At 39.1% G+C, this 25,534-nt stretch overlaps 1 protein-coding gene across 6 annotated transcripts in view; it reads left to right on the plus strand.

The window, feature by feature from the left end:
• Window positions 1-25,534, plus strand: part of PLCB4 (phospholipase C beta 4) — a 444,937-nt gene that overhangs the window by 364,258 nt on the left and 55,145 nt on the right. For 4 of the 6 annotated variants that reach the window (XM_056121270.1, XM_056121275.1, XM_056121271.1 and 1 more), the window contains exons 18-25: window positions 1,265-1,360; window positions 8,496-8,596; window positions 10,509-10,544; window positions 15,006-15,147; window positions 15,771-15,855; window positions 16,151-16,275; window positions 18,286-18,337; window positions 23,851-23,953. In XM_056121270.1, coding sequence (XP_055977245.1) covers window positions 1,265-1,360; window positions 8,496-8,596; window positions 10,509-10,544; window positions 15,006-15,147; window positions 15,771-15,855; window positions 16,151-16,275; window positions 18,286-18,337; window positions 23,851-23,953 — 740 coding nt within the window. The remainder of the gene's footprint in view (window positions 1-1,264; window positions 1,361-8,495; window positions 8,597-10,508; window positions 10,545-15,005; window positions 15,148-15,770; window positions 15,856-16,150; window positions 16,276-18,285; window positions 18,338-23,850; window positions 23,954-25,534) is intronic. The other 2 variants (XM_056121273.1, XM_056121276.1) reach the window with 1 other exon arrangement.

Here is a 25,534-nt window from a genome sequence, read left to right on the forward strand (position 1 = left end):
AAAAAACAGCAAAATAGCACTAGATTATATATTTGACCTTTTACCCATATATATACTGTGGAAATATGTATGTAGCAATCTTTCTTTGGACATATACAGTGGGCAAGGTGCTTGCTTTGCAAGTTGCCAGCACGGGCTCAACCCAAAACCTCAAAGGTTCGCAAAAGGCCCTCTGAGCACTTCCAGGAATGATCCCTCGTCATATACACACATTGTTCTTAACACAACTGCAGTTATGTTATGTATACTAAATGTTAACTTTTGCAATTCAACCAATTGATGTGCACTTATTTCCAGTAGGATATAAATCTGCATACTAAATTTAATTCTAAGATATGAAATATCATGAAAATCTTGCATGGACTATGTTATAATTTAACCAAGCCCAGATGGTGTATTTTCATTGCTATAAAAACAGCAAAAATAAATACATTAGCATACTCATTGTGTTGGGCTGGAGCCATAGCACAGTGGTAGGGTGTTTGCCTTGCATGCAGCAGACCCGGGTTCGATTCCTCCGCCCTTCTCGGAGAGCCCGGCAAGCTACCGAGAGTATCTCGCCAACACTGCAAAGCCTGACAAGCTCCCTGTGACATATTTGATATGCTAAAAAAACAAACAAACAAAAAACACAGTAACAACAAGTCTCACAATTTGTTGTGAGACGTTACTGTTGCTCGCTTGAGCAAATTGATGTAGGACAGTGCTACAGTGCTACATTCTTCATTCTGGATTCTTATAATCTTCTTTACAAGTGTCCAAATAAGAAAAATGGCATCTTAATTTTATTCTCTTTAATGGTCTATATATCAGTTACATTTCTCTCATGCTTTATCCCTTTTAGAATTATTTCTTTTCTCTTTCGTTTTTATGTGCTAACCCTGATTATATGAGTTGCAGGTTTATTTCCTAACATTTTACCAGTCTTCAATGTGCTTTAGATATCAAGTATCAACTATTTCTGGGTATGAGGTCCACCTTTAAAATGTGCTGCCCAGAGTCTGAGGCAATTCCCCCCGTGTTTCAATAGTTTCACTCATCTCTGTTTGACATGCTTGAGCCTGGCTCCTTAGGTCATCTGCTACGAGACAGATGAGACACTGACCTCCCCAATCTTTAGCGGTGGACCCAGTATCAGCCTGACCGCTGATACTTTCGCTTCCTTGCCCTTTCCCTCTCCTTCATACTGATCTTAAAGCCCAGGCTTTGTAAATGATCTAACATGTGTCACCATGTCCTTCTTGTCATTTGTTTGCAATTACAGAGCAGCTTGAAGCTTTGAAAAGCATGATGGAAGCTGGAGAATCTGCAGCCCCAGCAAACATCTTGGAGGATGATAATGAGGAGGAAATAGAAAGTGGTGAGTTGTAATGTTTTGAAATTTCTGTTTCACAAAAATATGAAATACATCAAAAGCATGAATTTGTCTAGGTGGGCCCCTCTATGTAATATGTCATTTTAGTTCCTAATAGATAATGGTTTATGTGATTGACCTTAATCCTATAGTAATTTTTGGTATTTTTTCCAAATTATTTTACTTACCTGGGCACAGTAACAACAAGTCTCATAATGGAGACGTTACTGGACCTGCTCGAGCAAATCGATGAACAATAGGAGAACAGTGACAGTGACAGTGACCTGGGCACCAGACTTTAGGAATTTATCATCACCCCTTCTTTTGTATTTTCAAACTATTCAGCAGAATTTTACAACCAGACAATCCTTGAAGAATTTTCAGTATAAGTCTGGGAGTAGAATTTTAAAATACAGTTTGGAGTCCCTTTCTAGAAACAAAATCATGAACTCGGTTTTATGAATAAATTTAGTAAAAAAGACAAGTTTAAAGGGAAAGAATGGAATAGAGACCCACAGGTAAATCATTGGTTTTTGTACACAGGCAGCATGGATGGAAATCCAAAGCCAATATTGAAGCTTAAGTTGCTTCAAATAATCAGTTCACCAGAATGGTCAATCTAGGTAGATTTTGGCACAGTTACTTAAAATATTTGAATATTTACTATTATTCTCTATTTCGCTTTGCACTGTAGCCACACTGTAATGTTTGATTTCTCCATGAGTTTTATTTGAAAGATTTAGAATGTTTTTTGCACAGCTATTTTTTTCCAATATGTTTAATGAGAATTACTGACTTGGATTTGCATTGTTTGTCTTAGTCGAACAGTTTCTTGGATTTAAGTATGTCCTTTGGCTAAATCCATTAGAACATTCATTAGAACATTCATAGAATATCTTTACTACACAAGCACGAAAAATAAGTGTAGGTTTTTTGGGAAACATTTGATATTTTCAATAAAACTTGGAAACTCTGATAAGTAGTCTTATTCACAACTTTTTCCTAAAGATTCTTGACTCGGGAGCAGCTTCCTAAACAGTATTTATGCTGTATAGCTAACCCATGGGTTTAACCTTGGTCCCAAAGAAGAGCTCTAATGTTTTTGACTTGTTTTATATGGTTGGGAAGGTTTAGGATGCCAAGGTTATTTGCTCTTCACTTGCTGAGGCATCTGAGAGCTGATGCAGTCTTTCTCCTGGGAGCTCAGCTGGGTCTGCCAACTAGATCACCCATACTGTGTGAGTTTCTCACAATATGGAGGGTAAGTTCTTGAGGACATGCCCCCAGAACCAATGTTTCAAGAAGCAGAAAACAGAACTGGAGTGAGAACTCACTGTCACTGTCACTGTCCTCCCGTTGTTCATCAATTTGCTCTAGCAGGCCCAGTAACGTCTCCATCATGAGACTTGTTGTTACTGTGTTTGGCATATTGAATACATCATGGGTAGCTTACCAGGCTTTGCTGTGCAGTGAGATACCCTAGGTAGCTTGCTGGGCTCTCCAAGAGGAGCGGAGGAATCGATCCTGGCTCAGCTGGGCTGGCCTCTCAAAAAGGCAAACACCCTAACTCAACTGACTAAAACACACACTTTGTATGTAAGAGGCCTGAGTTCAATCCCTAGCAGTATGAGTTACCCAAGAGCCACCAGAAGTGACCCCCCTCCCCCACTCACACAAGCTAAGAGTAACCACTGAGCACCACTGGTTAGGCCCTCAAAACAAATGAAAAGGAAAAAAAGAGAAAGCAAAAGCATTAATCTGTTTTGGAGATATTCCTGGAACTGTTACATCATCAGTTCCTTTATAATTTTTATTTTATTCGCCAAAATCGTCTTAGGATGCACCCAAATTCAAGGGTGTCGGTGAAGCAAAAAAGCATTTTGGAACACAAGGAATGCCAGGTCTGATTGAATAGGCTTTTGCAGACTATTAGCCAGCCATGCTGCCTTTAATTTGACACTTTCACAACTAATGAGTGTAAAGAAAACTTAAGAATAGAATATTAATGGGATACATTTCAAAAATCTAAAAGATAAACCTATATAATTTGAAAAGATAAGTAAAAAGATAAATGTTTAGTAAAATTAGTTTTTAGATTAATCTTCATATATGATCATTAAAAACAATCAGAGCATTACAAAATGCTATAGTTCAGTAAAATAGACTTCAGACTATCAATAATAATAATAGTAATTTCGTTTTGCCAGCTATGGATCAGTTTGCATCACGACCTCATCTAATCTTTATGCAGGCTGTAGAATATATGTTATTACATTCAGGCTTCAGATAAAGAAAGAAGAACTTTGAGTAACATCTTTTTCACATTCTCCCACCCATGGTGAATATAGCATTTCAGTCTTAGGAGATCCAATCACTAAAATTCAATCTCACTGTTGCCTGACTCCAGAGTCAAGAAATTGTACCTTACAATATTGTCTTATAATATGCAGGAATATATAGAGAACACAGATATCAAAAATGATTGTCAACAGATTTTTCAAAGATGAAACCACATATGATAAAAAGCAAAGATGTGGAATTTCTTGTGTATATAATCTGAAATGATGGTCAGTAGGAGTCCTCCTGTCCCTGAGGATACTTTCCCACTTTTGATGCATATGTTAATTTTTTCCTACAGACAAAAAAAAAAGAAAGTTGTACCTAGTGGTTCCCACATTATCCCAAAGCATATTCAGTTTCTAATTACACTTTTCAGAAATAATAGTGTAAGATAGTATAAAAGTAAAAGGGAACCCAAGAAGATAAAATCATTCACCTGAATGTCTCCTTGCAGGCAAAGATATAGTATGTAAATATAATATTCTAATATATTTATAGTGTTCACTTATATATATAAAAGGTAAAGGTAAAGGCCCTCCCGTTGATCATCGATTTGCTCGAGCGGGCCCAGTAATGTCTCCATTGGAGACTTTGTTTTTACTGTGTCTGGCATATCGAATACTCTCGGTAGCTTGCCGGGCTCTCCGAGAGGGGCGGAGGAATCGAACTCGGGTCGGACATGTTGGCTGCGTGCAAGGCAAACGCCCTACCCGCTGTGCTATCGCTAGCACAGCGGGTAGGGCGTTCACCTTACTTATATATATAGTATATATTTATGCATTTAGTAAATAAATATATAGCATATTAAATACAGCAAATTAAGTATAGGACAGTGCTATAGTGCTACTTTAAATATATATTTACACATTATACATATAATATTATGTTTATATTTTCAATATTTATTAATGTAATATTATTTATATTATACATTTAAGTATAAATACATATTTATATAAATAATTCTTAGGGTCCCTTAGTAATACTTAGCATTAGATCTGGTCAACCAGTTGGTTATAATTACCTTGTGTCATAATATGATCCCATTATATGTGAATGATTAGAGTCTCTAATTAAAATACTTCAACTCAGCAGGTGGAGAAAACCATGCATAGTTGAAGAGGGCAGGCCGGGAAGATGTAAACATAAAATAAGCTCTAGTTAGTGAAAGCAGTGTCCAGTTATTAGACTGAATTTAGAGTCAGGTAGTCCATGTGTCATTATGTGGATGTGGATTAAGTGTGTGTGTACAGTACACTGGAAATAGCAACATTTATTCATGGATTTCTCAGGGATTAAGTCTCCTACTTCTGTTGCCTTAATTTCAAGTGATTTACATCTGGTGACAAGGTAGACCAGAAACATATACAAATGAAATTTAATAGTAAGGAGATGAGTTCTCAAAACCTTGGTTTCAAACTGTAGGTCATTAAAAAAACAGTGGTTGCAGAATCCTAATATGACACTATAATATGGAGCAATAGCACAGCATATAGGGCGTTTGCTTAGCACGTGGCCAACCCAGGTTCAATTCTTCTGTCCCTCTCGGAGAGCCCGGTAAACTACCGAGAGTATCCCACATACATGGCAGAGCCCAACAAGCTCCCCGTGGTGTATTTGATATGCCAGAAACAGTAACAAGTCTCACAATAGAGACGTTACTGGTGCCCGCTCGAGCAAATCGTTGAACAACAGGAGGACAGTGGACAGTGCTACAATATGACACTACACTGATGTTGTTGTCAAAATATGGAAAAATGTACCATCATATTTTACTCAGATATAAATAAGTCTCTGAATCTATTTCATCTTCAGAGACACTGGGCTGCAAAATTAGAGAAAGAATAAGAAGGATGGTACCTGACACAGAGGCGGAGAGTGGGGTGTGGTGGGAGTGGTGGGTGGGACACAGGGAACAATGGTGGTGGAAAATGCACTGGTGGAGGGATGGGTACTCGAGCATTGTGTGGCTGAAAAGTAATCATGCAAGTTTGTAACTCTATCTCACAGAGATCCAAAAAAAACTTCTTTTTTTTTCTTTTTGAGTTACACCTGGCGATGCACGGGGGTTAATCCTGGCTCTGCATTCAGGAATTACTCCTAACGGTGCTCAAGGTACCATTTGGGATTCTGGAAATCGAACCCAGGTTGGCCGTGTGCAAATCAAACACCCTACCCGCTGTGCTATTGCTCCAGCCCCCCAGTCAAACATCTTTAAAAAATAATAAAGAAACTGGGCTATATTACTTAAAGACTTAGTCAGATTTTCAAGTTCTTTTTTACCCATCCAAGACTACATGAACTGTTTTAATTTTTTTTAATATCCCTTCATTGGATTGTTCCTTTAGAGAAGAATATCTATCTCTCTTGCCTCACGTTTTTGCCATGCATGGAAAAGCATCCTGAAAAAAATCAGTCCTCAAGAAATTTCAAACTCCTGATACCATTTGCTGAAAGAGATCACTCTTTTTTATGATTAAGAAAAAAATGTTTCCAATAATTGGAAAGTTTCATCAATTGAAGAATCACTTGTAACATAGAAATATTTTAATGCAGTTATAAAATTCCATTAGTTGAGGGATATGCTGCAATATCAGAATATTAAAATGTAGAAAATACTATTTTAGAATCATTGAGATACTTTTTTATGTTTGTTCATATGTTCCCTTTTGCATTTTTATATATACTTTTTAAATTTTCTGATTTAAGGGGTAGGGGAGTTGAGCCAACCCAGTGAGGCTCAGAATTTACTCCTGACTTTGTGATCAGGAATCATTCTTAGAAGTGCTCAGAGGACATTATAGGAGGCTGTGGGTTGAGCACATGCATGTGGCAGCTTGCAAGAGAGCACCTTACCCACTGCAGTTTCTCTCAGGCCCAACTGCTCTAACTTTTAGGGATCTACTCATACTAGGAAGTTCATACTCATTTTTTTAGTGGGAGATTTGGCGGGTTGTTTGATTTTGCAATAAGGATCTGTTACACTGTGTTTTGATAGCATAGAATTATTTTAGCTTTGTCCAGAGACCATGAATTTGTCCTGATCCTGGATACCTTGGATCCTTTTGCAAAATACAGTTTTCTCGGGACTGGAGCAATCATACTGTGGGAAAACCATTTTTCTTACATGTGGCTGACCTGGATTCGATCTCCAGCATCCCATATGGTCCCCCGAGCACCACCAAGAATAATTCCAGAAATAAGCCCTGAACATTTGGGTGTGACCCGAAATTAATTAAAATTAAAAAAAATCCAGGTCTCACTCCAGCATGCAGGTTGCCTTCCAATGGGAGATCCTGTTTCCATCAACAGCCTTGCATAGATACTGAGTTTTTGTGACTTTTCTGGACCAGTGGACTAAGTGCTTCTATGCCTCCTTTATCAGCTTAAGCCGTGCTCCTGGAAGCCAGATTAATTAACCCACTTCCATCTCTCCTTCGAACAAAAGTATATGAGGGTTATTTCAGAAAGTTTGAAACCTCAGCCAATCTGATCTCTCCATACATGCTCAGATCGGGACTGGGCCCCCTCCCCCCAGGTCCCTAGTTTTCCAGTAGGTTGGCAGTCACTCCCACAAACTGCCCCCGGTGCCATGTAATCTCATCAGTGACCAAGATCCAGAGACTATAAAACAAAACTCCCGGAAGAGAGTGACGCAGTATGTCCTAGACCTTTTATACTCTAGCCCACTGATGTACCTAAAGCAGCACATAAGTGTTTGGTTTTGATATACTTGCTTGTATTCTCTTATACGGGCTTAAATGGCCCCAGAATGAAATCAACAACCTTCACACACTTACCTCTTATGTGGTGGGAAAATGCTTGCTGATTGGGTGGGTGTTTGAATATTATCTGTAATGAACTGTTGTGAACTACTTTATTAAAATAAAATGTATAAAAATCGTAAAAAAAAAACCTCAGCCATGTTTGACAGATGGCCTACAAGAGCAATGGTCAATTCTTCCAAGCTCTTTTTTTTTCCATTACCCACCACAAGTCAGTATGTTCAGAAAGTTAAGTGGAAATTCTAATTACTTTTTCAAAATTATCAAATACATTTTCCATTGCCTAACTATTCTCTACCTTTTTTAGGGCTCTTACAAGATCAAAATATCCTCTTGAGTATCTTATTCATAAGGTAGCTGGGGCATTTATTTTTATAATACTGGAATCCAAATAAACATCTACTTAATAAAAAATTATTCATTGTATTACTGTATCACTGTCATCCCATTGTTCTTCAATTTACTCGAGCAGGTACCAGTAACATCTCCATTTGTCCCAGCCCTGAGATTTTAGCAGCCTCTCCTTACTTATCTTTCCCAACTATTGGAGGCTCTTTCAGGGTCAGGGGATGAGATCCATTATTATTACTGGTTTTTGGCATATAGAATACGCCACGCCTAGCTTGCCAGGCTCTGCTGTATGGGCAGGATACCCTTGGTAGCTTGCCGGGCTCTCAAATATATATATATATCTGGGGCACCCAGAGTGAAAACAGCCTGGCTCGGAGTCTGGTGGCATGGCTATGGGGCCTCATTTTATAAAAAATTATTTAACACCAATTATATATCATAAAGATTGTCTTAGAAGCATTATATAATGAATAAGATGTCTCATAAACCTTAAACTGTTTTTACTGAATGCTTTCTTTAAAAAATATTGTATTTAATTGATTTCATTTTTTTCTTCACTTCTTCCTCTTTCTATAGTGCTTCTGTTCTACTCAGTATTACTGAAACAGTCTCACTTATCACTGATAGTTTTGCCTCATGGATTTTTCCTTTTGTCTTTCACACAGCTGACCAAGAAGAGGAAGCTCACCCTGAATACAAATTTGGAAATGAACTTTCTGCTGATGACTTGGGTCACAAGGAAGCTGTTGCAAACAGTGTCAAGAAGGTCAGACTTGGTGTCCATTTTTTTTTTTCATTACTCCCAAGAGGTAGGAGCTGTTAACTATGAAATTTTAGAAGTGTGACAACCACAAGAAAATTAAATGGCTTGAATCCCCTTCTAAATTGGGCAACCAGGAAGTAAACTAAGATAAATGGAAAACATGCAGTGATCATTATTTAATGGTTTATGTGCTTATTGTTTACTATATAACCATGTAATTATTTAATCTATAATTATATAAATGCAATTCATGATAAATGCTACTCTAAAAATAAAATGGACTGCTGAAATGGAGAATAATTAGGTGGGAGGAATTTGAGAAACCAGAACCCTAGTATCCAGAGGAGTACAACATGAACAGAGAGAAAAAACTTTCCTGCAGGGGGGCCTCAACATTAGCAGAAAAAAGATTGTGAACAGAGAGTATTGAACGAGGGCTAGAGTAAAGCGAACCAGATCGGACAGGCATGAGAGAACTAGACAATGCACAATTTTGAAGGCCCCTCTGAGATAGTCAAGAAATCCAAATGTTATTATAAAGTGAATTGAATTTTTGTTTGTTTGGGCGTCACACCCAATGATGCTCAGGGCTGACTCCTGGCGCTGTGCTCAGGGATCCTCCTGGCTGAACTCAGGAGACCACATAGGGTGCCAAGGCTTGAACTCAGGTTGTTCATGTGCAAGGCAAGTGCTTTTATCCACTGTACTATTTCTGCAGTCCCAAAATTGAATTGGCATTTTAAGGAATTGAACAGGTACCAGAGAAATAGCCCAATGGGTTGAGTACATGCTTTGCATGTACTCAACCTCCAGCACCTCCTGACCTGGGTTCAACCTCCAGCACCTCCTGACCTCCCATGCACTGCTAAGAGTGAGAGCTGTGCACCATTGGATGTGGTCCAAACAGCAACAAAATGGGACAGTGTAACCTATTTGTAGATTTTTTTTAAATCACCTTGGTTACCTTGTGGAAACAGTTTTAAAGGAAGAGGCAGTAGATGCAGAAACACCAGGTAAACTAGTCTTTTGGAGTAGACCAGAGGTAAACCGATCAGAGGCGGGATTGAGCAGATTCGTGATTCAGATTCAAGTGACTCATGGATGGAATGTGAGGAAGTCAGGGAGAGAGGAAGTGCGATGACTCGCTTGAACCTGTTTGAGATGCTGAATAGACAGTAAAGAAAATCAGAAGAATCCGCATTTCAAATGGGACAAGTTGATTGAGGTCTATAAGATTCTCAGGGAGGTGCCCTGTCGGTGTCTGTGTGATCCTGGCAGCTAACTCTGGGTTCTCTGTCCAGCTGCAGAACCTTCAGTGAGTTAGTTGAACTGTCTGTGTTGGTTGTCTGATCTGTAAAAGAAAGATAACACTCATTTCACTGATCCTTTACAAAAACTGCATGGGGATCTGGCACATAAAGAGCTTACAGTTGGTTGTTGACTTGTGACTACTATGAGATGGATGCCTGCGGAGACTCTGCTAACCTTTTCATTGTTTTGCCACCTAAAGCCTTGATCAATCAATTCACATACATGCTTGTTGTATCGCTCGAGTAACTGTTCATACTGTCTGCCCTTTCCAAAGAAGAGGAGGTGGTCTCAGTGATTATTTCCCAAGTTCCACGAGCAAATTATTAATTAAATTACTACAAGGAAGCATCTAAATAAAAACTACCAACAAAAATGCAAGATACCATTAAGATGATTAGCCTTTCTGGTATATGAGACAGCCCACACGATACCTATTTTTAGTGCTTGCTTTTCTCCATGACTTCATTTAATCAATAATTTCCCATCTTAATAAATAAATAGAATAATAAGTTCACATGTCTATTTAAATATTTACATATATGTGAGAAGCAAATTTGGAGCTCTGCTCTTTAGGGAAATTATTGATTTTCTTTCTCCAATTTAGGCTTCAGATGACCTTGAACATGAAAACAATAAAAAGGTAATAAAATAATTTTCTTATGCATTTAGCTTTTACTATGAGGAACCATATATGTCCCTCTGATATTAGGTATGCACTAAGTATTATAGCTGTATCTCCCCCATCCCATGGAATGTCAGACTTGCTGTTATACATGCATATACATGCTTGATACACCTAAGTCTACATCTTCATAAGAAGGACAACAGTGGGATCGAGGAGATAGATCAAGTGGTAGAATACGTGGTCAGCATGGGCAAGTTCCCGTGTTCAATCCCTGACCCCGCATGGCAACTGAGGACAGCCAGGAATGGGCCACCAGGTTGTGACCACTCGGTCGTCACGAGTGACCTCATTTCCCCCAATTCCACTGGGAGTGACTCCTGTAAATAAAAATAAAAGTAATGAAGGGATCAAATGCTGATGAAAAATCATCAAACTAGAGAAAGTGAAAAGACGATTTTCCTAAAAATAGGTGTTCAATACAGCTAAGCATCCTCATACTTGGAATTAGATATTTCATTCCTAAAATAGGAGTATATAGTCATTAACACATTTTCAAATAAAATGGCTTAAAGGGAAAACATTTTAAATACTTAAGAGGTCAACAGATCTAATAGTCTTAGTTCCAAGTACATAGACATCCTGAAGGATCATTCATGTTCTAGGATTTTCATATTTGGTGCCATTACTAATTTTCTTTATTTCACTTTATTTTGCAAGAAGAGTAACATATTTTTAGTTTTATGAATCGTGATCAAATTTATTCATGATATGAAAATTATCTTGGCGCTGAAGTGATAGTACAAGGGTAAGGTGTTTGCCTTGCACATGGTGGATGGGTTTCTACCCCAGCACTGCATATGGTCCCCTGAGTGAGTCAGGAGTAAGCTCTCAGCAAAGTCTGGATTAGCCCCAAATTTATGTGTGTGTATATATATATATACATATATATATATATACATATATATTAGCAAAAACATAGGGCTGGAGTGATAGCACAGTGGTAGGGCGTTTGCCTTGTGTGCGGCTGGCCCGATCGAGCCGGGTTCAATTCCTCCACCCCTTTCGGAGAGCCCGGCAAGCTACCGAGAGTATCTCCACCTGCACAGCAAAGCCTGGCAAGCTACCCGTGAAATATTTGATATGCCAAACACAATAATAAGTGTCACAATCGAGACGTTACTGGGCCCACTTGAACAAATCGATGAACAGCGGGAGGACAGTGACAGTGACAGCAAAAACAGAAAAGTCATCATATTTAGTACATGGCTAATATGGTAATAAAACTAATAGCAGTCACAAATAGGAAATTACCTTGTAATTTAAATCCTATTATCCAGAGCTCCAATAAATTCTACCTTGTCTGTGTGTTTCTGTCTTATTGGCAAGATTCCATTTTCTTATTATCTAAATATAAAGTTTGGAATAGCTATGAATAATTCTCAACTCAATCATCTCACAGGATATTTGTGAAATTATCTCATACTACAATTTCATAAGGTCAGTGTGAGCAAAGAGATAATATTTAGTTACCTGTATTTAGTAGCTAATTAGCTGTGAAGAGGTGTAATTCTCAAGGCCTCCATCTCTTATAAAGTCAATAGTTAGAACTCTTTGATCCCTTCTCCACGCAATTGCTGACAATAATGTATTGGAGAAGCCAGCCCAGTGGTCAACACATGGTACTACTGTTGCATAATTTTATTTAGCCCACAAGACAGGAATTAGTAGGCTCCCTTTCCCTGCTTGTGAACACAAGATATATGACAGCATGAATTCTAAAATCCAAATTGCATCTTTTATCTCAGACTTTTATGGGTAGCGTGAGTATAATGACTTAAGATGCTCAGATTAAGGCATCAAATAAGAAAAATGGGCTGATCTTTTTTTTTAATCCTCGTGAATTGGTTCATGTATCTAAGCAGTTTGTCTACCTGTATTAATCACAATCACGATCACGATCATCCTGTTGTTCGTCGATTGCCTCGAACAGGCCCCAGTAACGTCTCCTTCGTCCTAGCCCTGAGATTTTTTAAAAAGTGCCATATTCAAGGCTCTTTCAGGGTTAGGAGAATGAGACCCATCATTGTTACTAATATTTGGCATATTGGGTATGCCACGGGGAGTTTGCCAGACTTTGCCGTGTGGGCAGGTTACATTCAGTAGCCTGCCAGGTTGTCCAAAGTAAGAATGAGATAATAAGATGTTTCTTCCGGGAGCTGGGTTTTATAGTCTCTGGGTCTTGGCCATTGATGGGATTACACGGAGCCAGGGGACCAGTTGGTGGGTGTGACCCCCGTCTACTGGAATTCGGAGGATCTGGGTGGAGGATGCTCGGCCCAAATCCGAGTAGGCTTGGAGATCTCGGCCCTGGAACCCGCGTGACTTTGTCCCTCTGCCAGTACCTTCACATGTGCAGAGAGTGGTCTCAGCATGGTGGTGGCTGGTCCTGGAGGTCTTTGGCTGCTGGAGCCCTGGTAGGGGCGGGGAGGGAAACTCAACCTGCCCCCCTCGAAGGGGCCCCGGCGAGGACAGCCAGGTGCGGGGGCAGGAGACTCTGTGCTGTTCTCTTCCAGGAGCTGGATTTTATAGTCTCTGCGTCTTGGCCGTTGATGGGATTACACAGTGCCAGGGGGCCAGCTGGTGGGTGTGACCCCTGCCTATTGGAAGATGGAGAATCTGGGTGGAGGATGCTCAGCCCCGATCCGAGCACGCTTGGAGATCTCAGCCCCAGGACCCGCATGTCTTTGTTCCTCTGCCGGTAAAGTACCTTCATGCATGTGGAGAATGGTCACATCCACCAACTGGCCCCCTGGCGCCGTGTAATCCCATCAATGGCCAAGACCCAGAGACTATAAAACCCAGCTCCTGGAAGAGAACAGCACATAGTCTCCTGCCCCCGTGCCTGGCTGTCCTCGCCAGGGCCCCTTGGAGGGGGGCGGGTTGAGTTTCCCTCCCCTCCCCGACCAGAGCTCCAGCAGCCAAAGACCTCCAGAACCAGCCACAACCATGCTGAGACCACTCACCTGTATCAATGTATTCATAAAAATAGTAGCTTTTCAGAGTTCTCAAAAAATACATCCATCACTCCTGAAGGTGTTATTAATGTTATTAATCTGGTTGGTGATGTTAATCTTGTTTATTTCTGACACCAAGAAATAAACTAAGCTTGTTGCCTTTTATGTCTCTGTGCAAAATACTGTTGTTTGTATGTATGCGTCATGTATCATGGGTTATCAGATATCTGGAACATAAGAGTTTTTCTTTTAAAAACTACTTCTGTCTTTAACTTATATTCTAGGGCACTGTTCATCCAAGTGTGGTCTCAGCCACATCATTAGCACTTAGCGTCTAGTCGAAAATGTATGGACTGGAGATATAGTACAGAGGGTAGGGCGCTTACCTTGCAGGTGGCCAACTGGGTTCAATCCCTTTCACTCATACTGTACTCCAAGTTCCACCAGGAGTGATTCCTTAGCAAAGAGCCAGAAGTAGTAAGTGCTGAGCACTTCTGCACGTGGCTGAGGAAGGGAGGGAAGGAAAGAAGGGAGGAAGAACAGAAGAAGGAAGGGAGGAAGGAGAGAGGGAGAAGGAAGGCATACAGGCAATGTTTGCTCCTCACACGACTCTCACTTCACTTCAGCAGAAGTTCTGAGATTGATAACCAGGAAATTTGAGTACAATAGCCATTTACTGAGCCAGAGGCAAGCTAAAATTGAAGAAGCACCTTGTTTTGTTTTTTCTTCTCTTTGTGCCTCTATTTGTGGAAAATATGAGCAATAATAGTGCGGTAGGGCATTTGCCTTGCACGCAGCCGACATGGCCGACCCGAGTTCGATTCCTCCGCCCCTCTCGGAGAGCCCGGCAAGCTACCGAGAGTATCTCGCCCGCACGGCAGAGCCTGGCAAGCCCCCCGTGTCGTATTCGATATGCCAGACACAGTAACAACAAAGTCTCCAATGGAGACGTTACTGGGCCCGCTCGAGCAAATCGACGAACAACGGGAGGGCCTTTACCTTACCTTTCAATAGTGCCTTTGTGTATTATTTCATACCGTTTATTGTGAACTTCCCTGACAGTCTCTTAAATATTTTAAAGGCCTTTGAAAAACACAACGAAAAGGCCCCAAAATGGTAAGATTGTCTCCTTGTCCATTATTTAATGCTAGTGTAAACATTAAACCTTAAAATTCTCCTTTCATATATAATTGAGGAAGGAGGGATTGGTGAGATGCCAGAGCAGGTAGGGCGCTTGCTGTGCATGTGGCCGACTCACGTTTGTTTCGTGGCATCCCAGATGGTCTCAGGAACCTTTCCAAGAGTGATACCAGGGCAGAAAACCAGGAGTATGCCCGAGCACGGCTGAGTGTGACCCAAAAGACAAAACATTGAGGAAGAAAGGAGAGGTCTTTCCTTTACTGAGGAAGACTGGAAGTCACATTAAAGTCATTGATGTGTCTGTTCCCCCCTGTGCTTGTAGGGCCTGGTTACCGTCGAAGACGAGCAGGCGTGGATGGCATCTTACAAATATGTAGGCGCCACCACCAACATCCACCCTTATTTGTCAACAATGATCAACTATGCACAGCCTGTAAAGTTCCAAGGTTTCCATGTGGCCGAAGGTAACACCAAAGATTAAATTCTTCCATCTTGGCTGTCTGCTTCTCTTTGATTGGCCTGATTTGTCTAAATTACTGTTTTTTGTGTTTTTTCTCTTCTGGGTACTGAAAGGTGTCTTACACAGTGTAGCCCTTGTTTTTGGCCTGCAGAAGCGCTGTGCTGTCATTCCAGCATTGTCCACAGGGGGGCTCTGTGAGACTATGGATTTATTAGCATTTGCAGTGGAGTGTCTTATTTATTAGACATATTTCGTATGTCCTCTTTTAATCACCAGCTGGTCTCCAAATATATAAAAACTGTTTGCGACTTTCAGTAATCATTTATGAGCCTGTGAAACAAGCAGCAGCATCATAATCATCATCAAATTTACATATTTCAGGGTGACTATGTATACAGAATTTGTTAAATGACTCCAAATTTAATTCTTCATGCTTCTTTTTTTCTTTCTTTTTTTTAGCCATCTTTCTCCATCTGCAGGTCATTATGAAAGTAGGAGCTGCTGATAGAATAATGTGACATCTACCTCCAAAGATTTGTGTTCTGTAATGTAATAATAGGCATTGCTTGTCTTTTGGTGAAGACTTGATGGCAGTATTTCTGATTGTGTCTTTGCTTTTCCTCACAGAACGCAATATTCATTATAACATGTCTTCTTTTAATGAATCCGTTGGTCTCGGCTACTTGAAGACACATGCCATTGAATTTGTGAAGTATCCTTATAGATTAAGCAAGAGCCTCTAAAACAGATGAATGCCTATTATGCAACTGTGGTTGTAGAACTAATAAAATGATACCTTTGAAAGATCCAAGAGCAGTGAAAATCTAACAAATGCATAATTTTTTATAACCTATACATAAGCTATGGTTTTCTCTTAAGCATCATTTATAAATGTAACGTTTGCTCTCCTTTGTCCAAATAATATGTCACTGTTGATCTAGACCTGTTGTATATTGATCACTGCTGGAATACTCTTTTTTCTCGTTTTTCCTTAATACATTCCCCAGTTATAACAAACGGCAAATGAGTCGCATTTACCCCAAGGGAGGCCGAGTTGATTCCAGTAATTACATGCCTCAGATTTTCTGGAACGCTGGCTGCCAGATGGTGTCACTGAACTATCAGACCCCAGGTAGGAAGTGATGTCCACTGACCTCAAATTTCATGAGAAAATGTTGACAGGATAGTGCCAGCAGTTGCTGGAAGTTAGCTGTGGGCGTTTTTTTAAAAGAAAGCAGACATATGGAAAAACTGTGTACTGTTGGATTTATATAACAATGAGGAATTCAGAGCCCAAAATAGAGCCATGAAACAATGGTTGTAGATAATATGCTTTGACTTAATTTGGGTATTTCTTTCAAAAATGCCATCACTACTCTGTACCCTTTTCAGAATATTCCTAGATATTCCATTTGGATCAAACTTACCTTCATTCCCAGAGGCAGAATTAGATAAGAATTGGAGTATCCTTGTGCAGTGTTAACCAGGACTCTGCTCCTTTGCGAAGTCCCCTCTTGGTGTTAACATTCAGTAGCTATCCATGATAAGGTCATGCTGTCTCCCCTTACAAGTGCTGAGTTTTATGAAGTAAAATCTCATGGTGTTAAGGAAATCATGTCTTCTTAGAGTTATTGTAATTGAGTCCTCAAAAATGTATTCGAAGTTAGATTTCCAACATTTAATAACACCCCCCCAAAAGGGGAGGGAGAAGAGTAAATGTTTATAAATGCATTAATAAAAATTTCGAAGCCTTTGGGGTTTGCTTAAAAATTAATGGTCACAGTATCAAGATTAGAGATAGCAAGATAAAAGAAAGACTCTGATTGCTCACCTAAAGCAGATGAGAAATAGGGAATAAAAGTTATTTACTTTCATCCAGAAAAACAGTACAGTGTTTAAGACTCTGCGTACATCTGATCCCAAAGCACCACCAAGAGTGATCCTCAGGGACTGAGCCACGAGTAAGCCCTAAGCACTACCAATATGCCCAAAATAGCCCCCTCAAAAAATATACTTACTTTGTATAGTTAATTATGCTTAACTATACAAAACTGGTCCTTATTAGTTGGTCATACAGAGAAGAGCAAAAATCTCTGTTCACATCTTTACTGTATAAATTGTTTCCCATTAGGGAGACATTTTTCTTTGCTATATCATGTGACATACACTGATATTTTCTGTCTTGAATCCTATTATAGGACTGATCGTAACATCCTATTGATGCATACGTGAGCCCTTTCCCTTCCCTTAAAAGAAATGCCTTTAACCAGAAACTAGAATCAAGTTTCTCAGTATCCTCATCAGTCCATGTTATAATGAACTATAGCAAGATACTCGTACAATCCCAAATGTTTCTGACACTGATGCCCTCACACCCCCCAAAAAAGACACTACTTATTTTTCTCAAAAGACATCTATTTATATTGCTTTACGATGCTTTAAATTGCTTTAAATCGTAAAGCAATTTATGCACTAGATAAGCTTATGCTTTAAACTATAATTTCATTCAGCTACACATTTTTTAAGCAAAAATAAGTTCATCAGCTTATCCTTTTTTGATGATGGTGAGGAGAAAAAAGATCGTGTTCAGTGCAAACAAAAAGAGCAATCATAAGTTATTCTTTGCCAGTGTTGAATCACCCACTAAAAGAATTCTCCTTAAGTCTACAAGTAGGGACACAGTCACTAATTTTTACGTGATACTTACCCAGTTTATTCTTTATTTTTTAAATCAAGATTTTTGTTTATCTAACTCTATTGGCCATTTCCAAGCATAGCCTTTGCTGGGGGGAGGGGGGGATTATAAGGTATATCTTCTCGAACTAGATCAAACTAGAAAGAAACATGTCCACCTTCATTGAAAATTGAATAATTTTGTGACTTCCATATTAAATCAATTTTAATGACAGTGCTATCATGATCTTTATAAAAAAACACTTTTATGTCTAAATTAAACCCAAAGTCACTTTAGCATAAAAAAGAGTTATTTGCCATAGACAGACCCAGAAGTACCTTGGGGGGAGTGTTAAAAATGACCTTTGAGCCCAGGGTCAATATTTTATTCCCATTGTTTAAAATGACCCCATCAGGACTATCTTTGTCCTGGGAGACAAGATGCTAAATTATTTTTGTCTCTTGACAGATTTAGCGATGCAATTGAATCAGGGAAAGTTTGAGTATAATGGATCGTGCGGGTGAGTAATGTGATTTAAACTGTTGTCACCATGTTCCAGATCTCCGTACTACAGCTGTAATGAAATTGTGTCATTTTTAATTAGAGACTGCTGGATTCAAGTTTGATTTGAGGGATGGGTTAGAAACAAATGAATTTCCTGGATAAATTATATTTGCAAAGACACATTCTTTATCTGCCACAATTTTACTGAACATATTCTCTTTTTTAATTTTAACTCATTAAGCAGTGTAATTCTCTCCAATTAAATTCAATAGCAGAGGTTTTAATAAATATGAGATAATGATCCCTGCTCACTTGGACATTTGCTGAAGGTTTAGACATTAAATTATGTACATTTGACCTAGAAGAAAGGCAGGCAGGAATAAAGTTGATTTTATGTATAATGAAGTTATAGGTGCCAGGCTGAATTTGCTGCAACTTGGAAGAAAGCTTTGCCCTCGCTTGATTCCTTTGCGTGTCTTACAAAACAGAATGTTATGAATGTTATTCTAGTTTCTTTAAATTGTTCTTGAAATCTGTTGGGTAGACAAACATCAAGGCTGTTAAAAAAAAAATAAAAGTACATGTATAGTTAAATAAATCTCCGAACCAAAGTAACAAAATAGCAAATTTCAGTTTCACGGAAATTCTGAAAGATTAAATGAAATCATGAAATTGAAATTCAGGAGAGAGGAAGAAATAACTTGCCATCTTCCCATAAATCTGTCCCCAAGCAGCATTGCAGGTAAAGAATCCCAAACCACCATCCTAAAGCTTCTAGACTCGGTGCCATAAAATTGTATTTCACCATGCTATTCTCCAGAAGTTCTTGGACACTCTAGTTGAATACCTAACCTTTGTCAGTAAAAACAGTCAGAATAAAATTTGGCAACACTGATAGGCTCTGAGCACACACTCCCACTTCCTCCTGCTTTTCAGATAGTTCTCAGTCAATGTATCTACACACATGAATGATGGTTCTGGTACCTGAATCACACGCTATCCATTAGCTCAAGCATAAACTATTTTTCTCTGTGGGGTGTCATAAAAGAAATACAATTATGTAGTTGGAGGAGTCAGATATATTTTACAGAGGGTTTTATTTTAAAGCAGTTTTGTTTTAGTTTTAAACAAAGTGTTCATAACTAGGACTTGTTACATGTAAATTGATGGATGGACACATCGGGGATAGTCTTAGGCATGCCAGACGTGTTGCTCTGGGAAGATGTGTTAGACTGTGTAGACCTTGATTTTCTGCTTGATAAAATGGAATCTGGACCCTGTGTCACATAGGGTTTGTTTTTAACAGCTCGGTAAGAATGAACATGTGTGTTAACATAAGCATTTCTTGGACTGCACGTTCCTATACAAACAGGAGGTTTCAGAAAAGCTTAAAATGATAATGTAATAAGCCCAAACACAGAGACCTTGGAAGAATAAAGGTGCTTTCTGTTGAATTTGGGCCTTGAAGGAGCCCATGGAAGCAAGAGTGAGGCCATAGTATAGAGCAGGCTTGTCAGGCTCAGCTGTGCTCCTTCCTCAGAACCTTCCAAGGGACCCATTGATGCCAAAGTCCTTTCCATTCTGCCTCAGTCCTCCCGCCACTAGTCCTGACACCAGGAGGAAAATTGTTTCCGGATAGAAGTGATCCAAACAGAGTAACTATAGTTAAATAAATCTCTGAATGAAAGTAACAAAATAGAAGATTTTATTAGGGTTTTATGCCTAACAGAAATTTACTTTCAAAGATTAGTGAAAGTCTAGAAGCTTTGGATGTTGGTCTGGGATTATTTAGTGCAGTGCTGCTTGGGGACAGATTTATGGGAAGATGGCAAGTCGCATGCACTTGCTGCAATTCCTTTTTCATCATTTTCTTTTAGTCATTGTTGACATGTTCAGTGTGTCACTTCCTACACCATTCTTTATTTTAAAATGTACTCACAATCAAGGACACGTTACATTAACCTGAATTTTGTGCTGATGTATTTAAGGTGTTAGGACTTTGAAAACTGAGTCCCATTAGAGGACTGAAAAAGTAATACTGTTCGGGAATGGCATCCTGGCCAGGTAGGAGGCTGGACCTCATTGGTCAGTGCTGGGTCCCCCAGTTTTTCCCTCACTTCCCTGTTGCTCACACCTAGCCTAAAGACATAGGTTGACACCTACAGGGCAAAGAGAGAGAAATGTCTTTTTCACCTGGATGCTTCTCTGTCCCTTCGTGATGAAAGAGCCTTTGACTGATAGATTCTCACCTAGCTCTCTGCAGGATGGTTGACACAGATCAGAAGTGTCAAGCTGCATTGTGACTCTCAGGGCATGGCCTTTGTTCTTCTGACCTTTAAAAAAAAAAGTCCTTACAGGCGAAAGGCTGCAGTTCTGAAAAAGGCATTCTGTGCTTTTAGGCCTCAGTAAGCAAGCAGTACCTGTTTTTTGCATCAGGTACACACATGAATCAAGCAATAGTATCCAAATATCTGAAACCCATCTAGGAATCATTGTCTGCTCAGAATCCAGTCTTTTGAGAAACCTTGTCATTGAATTCAGTAAATATTATTTTTACCAAGTGGCATAGGGTAATAAACTTGTTTTCCAAGATGGAAAAATGGAAAGTGTGTTTATAATTCTTAATGAAAAAAAATAGAGTGAATTCATTTCTCAAAGATTTTGAGGACATTAGAGGAAATTAGATGAATATTATGCTAGTAAGATACTCTATTCAAAGATGCATAGTTTTTATATTGTAGTCTCATTTAGAATATGTCTAAAATCATGTGTTCTATAGTTATAATCAGCAGCCATATTTGCTTTGTCACTGTTAAGTAGAATAATACAGTGCTGAACAATGACTGGTATCTTGAGGGTGACAAAATTTAAAAATGTACATCCTTATGACTTCATACTCTTGGCTCCTTCTTTGATTATGTTGTTTCATTTTGCTTTGTTTTATTTTGGGGTCATGCCTGAAGGTTCTCAGGGCTTACTCCTGGCTTTGTTCTCAGAGATCATTTCTGGTGGGGCTCAAGGAATCATATAACGGGCTGGGGATAGAACCCAGGTCAGCCACAGGCAAGGCAAGCATCCTGTCCATTGTTCCAGCATAACTCTTGGTTCTTATGGGTCATATCTAGCCATTTAGCTGAACACCCTCTCTTCTGCTCCCACCCAATTCCATAGCTCTACTTACTATGGGGTTTGAACTGTACTTGGTCACCTCACAGACCTGGTTGTTTATAATGAAGTCTCTTTATGTACCAAAAACAGCTAAGTAGGATCAGCTTTAGTTTCCAATGCCCATTGCAAAATGAAAATGAGGGACTCCTCCTTGTTCCTACATTATTTAGAATTTCAAGGCAACAGATGTATAGCATTCAATCAAGTACAGATCCTTTCTAGGGTCAGGATCCTGTGCAGAGCACCCCAGCCAGAAAATCTGCTCTGGCACCATGCTTCCAGTTCAGCATCCTTTCAATGCATGTATCTAGTAGATCTGCATGGCTACCAGAACTGTGAGTGCCAGCCTCAGTCACATTCACACATTGTCTCAGATCCAAGGCAGTCACTCCCAGACAAACTATCAGCCCCAAACTGGGCTTCGTCATCTATCTAAAACTAAAACATTAGGATGAAGGCTGCCTGCCTTGGAGAATTTGCCTGCGGTTTCTTGCCCTTTGCTCCTGACATTATTTTGAGTTAACACCTTCATAGGTTCATTTTCATCTAAGTAGATCTGAAGTCAAGAGAATGTAGCAGATTTTTTTTTGGTACCTGAACATCATCAGTGCCACATTTCTCTGCTTTGGAGGAGAAGGGCCACTGACCCTGAAGAAATAATTGAGATAGCTTGAGGACAATCTGGTGACTGCTCAGTGCAAAGATGATTGTAGTCTCATAGAGATACCAGAGTCCCAGCTTGCTCACGACACAATCTCTAGTTCACGCAGCTGGAATCTAAGTGCAGCCTCTGCTGTAAAAGGCTCAACCATCATTTGTTACTTAAATGTATTTGTTAATTCTTACAGTCTTTTTAGTAGAACCTTTCAGTAGAATCTAAGCACAGCATCATGTCTGAAATGAGACAGTCTGCGTTCTTTCCCATTTCTATACCCTTTATTTTCAGTTCCTAGGATAATTGCCCCGAGAAGAATCAAGAATAATCACTTCTTTATTTTCATCTTCCTGTAACTTAAATTTCACATTGCCTTTGACTGTGTGAACTGATGACAATCTCTGGTAATATTAGTGGTTCCTGTGACTGTCACAATATAAATCACAAATATTTCACTAACTAGTTACCATTTTTATAGAGCTCTCAAAATATTTTATGCATATCAGCACTTTAATATTATGGTAGTTTAGATCTGGAGCCATAGAACAGCAGATAGGGAATTTGCCTTGCACGTGGTTGATTCCCAGCATCCCATATGGTCCCCTGAGCACTGTCAGGCATAATTTCTGAGTGCAAAGACAGGAGTAACCCCTGTGCATCACTGGGTGTGACCCAAAAAGCAAAAACAAAAACAAAAAAATTATGGCAGTTATGAAACTTGGGTCTAGATAACATAGGTTAATGCATTAAGACAAAAAAAGTGTCATCTTTTACATGTTTTAGAAACTATAGCTCATACAGTTGTTTTTTGTTAGTATTTTTCTGTTTTATTTTTGCACACGTAAAAGCAAGAATCATATGTGGGATATAAATAAACACACCAAGGGAACAACAAATGGCCAAAGGAAACAACCTGAGAACTAGTCTATAGAACTGAATTTCCGCCATGGGGAATGGATTTGGGGAGCGGGGGGGTAGAGGTTAGGTTAAGGGTGGGGACACTCTGGTAGAGGGTGTGACATTAGAATATTCTGTCTGGAAGCTTATCATTAACAGTATTGTAAATCATGGTGTCTACAATGAAAAATAATGTTTTATAAGTAAATTTTAATAATTTGTATTAAAAAGCAAATATTTAAATATATCATGGCATTAAAATTTCAAGGGGATGTCATAGTTACAGAAACTCCCAGAGGTGACTGAGTCTAGGATCCTGCTGCTCTTTAGGATGACTTATGTGGCAGGGAAATTCTCTTTTATCTGTGGGATCCGGATGGGAGCTGCCTGCTGAAAGTGGACAAAGGACCAAATATGATGGCTTTCAGTATCTGTATTGCAAGCCATAATACTCAAAAGGAGAGAGAGAGAGAGACAGAGAGAGAGAGAGAGAGAGAGAGCGAGAGCGAGACAGAGAGAATAAAAGTGCCTGCTAAGGAGGTAGGCTGGGGATAGTGGGTGGCAGGAGGGAAACTGGACACACTGGTGGGAAACGTACACTGGTGGAGGGATGGGTGTTGGAACATTGTATGACTGAAATCCAATCATGAGCAGTTTTACAACCGCATTTCACAGTGACTCAATTAAAAAAAAGTAATTAATAAAAAAAAAGAAATGGGGAAAAGGAAGTGGTTACTCACTGCCTAGAAGAGTTTACTCTTTGAAAGCAACTAAGAAAATTAACTCCGTTTATGCCTTCACTCACATAGGTACCTTCTCAAACCAGATTTTATGAGACGACCTGATCGAACATTTGATCCCTTCTCTGAAACTCCTGTTGATGGGGTTATTGCAGCTACTTGTTCAGTGCAGGTAAGACACTTACCTTCATAGAATAGGGTAGAAGTGTATGCAGATAAGTCTTAAGAAATCATAATATATTCCATGTCAAATTGCAGTATCTAAAGGCTGTCGACTTTGAGTTAAAATTCACTCTTTTTCCTTTATGAGCTATTTTTTCTTCACTATTAAAATTACTAGCTACTTCTAGAAGATGTGGAACTGCAGGAACACTCATTTATTGTGGGTGGAATGTAAGATTGTACTGAAACTGGAAGACAATTTGTTGATTTCTTATAAAACTTAATCATACTCTCACTTTTACAACTCAGCAATCGTACTTCTTGATATTTACCCAGATCAGGAAACTTATGTCCACACTAAAATCTACACAAGGAAATTGATTGAAGCTTTACTGTTATTGCCAGAATATATAGATTAACAAATAAATGAGCATATCTAGGTAATTGTTCAGAGCTAAAAAAAATAGGAACTAACATATCACGAAAAGATAGGGGAGAAACTTAAATGATTCTAAAGTGCGAGATAGCAATGAAAAGGCTCCGCAATCTATGAATCAGAAATTATGGGAAAGACAAAAGTGAAGCTAATTTTTTAAAAATCCGCAATTTCTGGGGGGCTGGAGTGATAGTACAGCAAGACACTTGCCATGCACACATCCAGCCCTGATTTGATTCCTGGCGTGCCATGTGGTCTCTTGAGCACTGCCAGGAGTGATCCCCTTTTACAGGGCAAGGAGTAAGCCCTGAGCCCTGAAATTATGGTCAAAAGAAAAAAATCAGTGGCTCCATGAGTTTGGGGGAAAGAAAATGAGTAAGTAGTGCACAGAGATTCAGTGGGCAGTTAAACCAATATATAAGATACTGCAAGGGTAGATGTGTGTCATTAGATGTTTGTGAAAATTCCTAAAATGGACAATAACAAGACCGGTATAGCAAACTATTGCATTATAGTGATCCAGGCATGTCAATGTTGAGCCATTAAATAACATGTCAATATGAATGTCATTAAGTGGAACAAATATACCACTGTGATGCAAGATGTCCATTGTGAAGGAGATTGTAGATGGAGGGACAGGAGTAGATAGGAGCTTCCTTTATATTCTGATTAATTTTTCTTCTGGCCTAAAATTATAAGTTAATTAGAAAAAAAGTACCTTCTATATGATTCCATTAATCGAAGATTCCATTAATAGAAAATTCCTGAAATGCAAACTGATGCACAGTAACAGAAAATAAGCCAGTGGTTTCCTCTGAGCAGAGATGGAAGGAGGAATAGATTGCAAAAAACAATAAAGAGAAACATTATTATTTTAACCAAGGTGATGTTTTATGGATATGTTTATATATCAAAACCCAACTATTCATATTTTAAGTATATAGTTTATTATGTGTCATTTATAGCATTTAAAATTACCTCTATGATCTAGAGAAGAAAGATAGTGTAGTGAATGAAGTGGTTGTCCCAGTCTGGTCCCTGGAACCATATTGGGTCCAAGGGATTTTATCCAGAGTGGTCATTTTTATGTAATGTTGTAGTAATGGACCATCCTCTATCTTAACTACCATTGGCCAGTCTTCCTGGCCCTTTTTC

The sequence above is a fragment of the Sorex fumeus genome, unplaced genomic scaffold, assembly GCF_029834395.1.
Source record: "Sorex fumeus unplaced genomic scaffold, SorFum_2.1 ptg000044l, whole genome shotgun sequence".
Lineage (NCBI taxonomy): Eukaryota > Metazoa > Chordata > Mammalia > Eulipotyphla > Soricidae > Sorex > Sorex fumeus.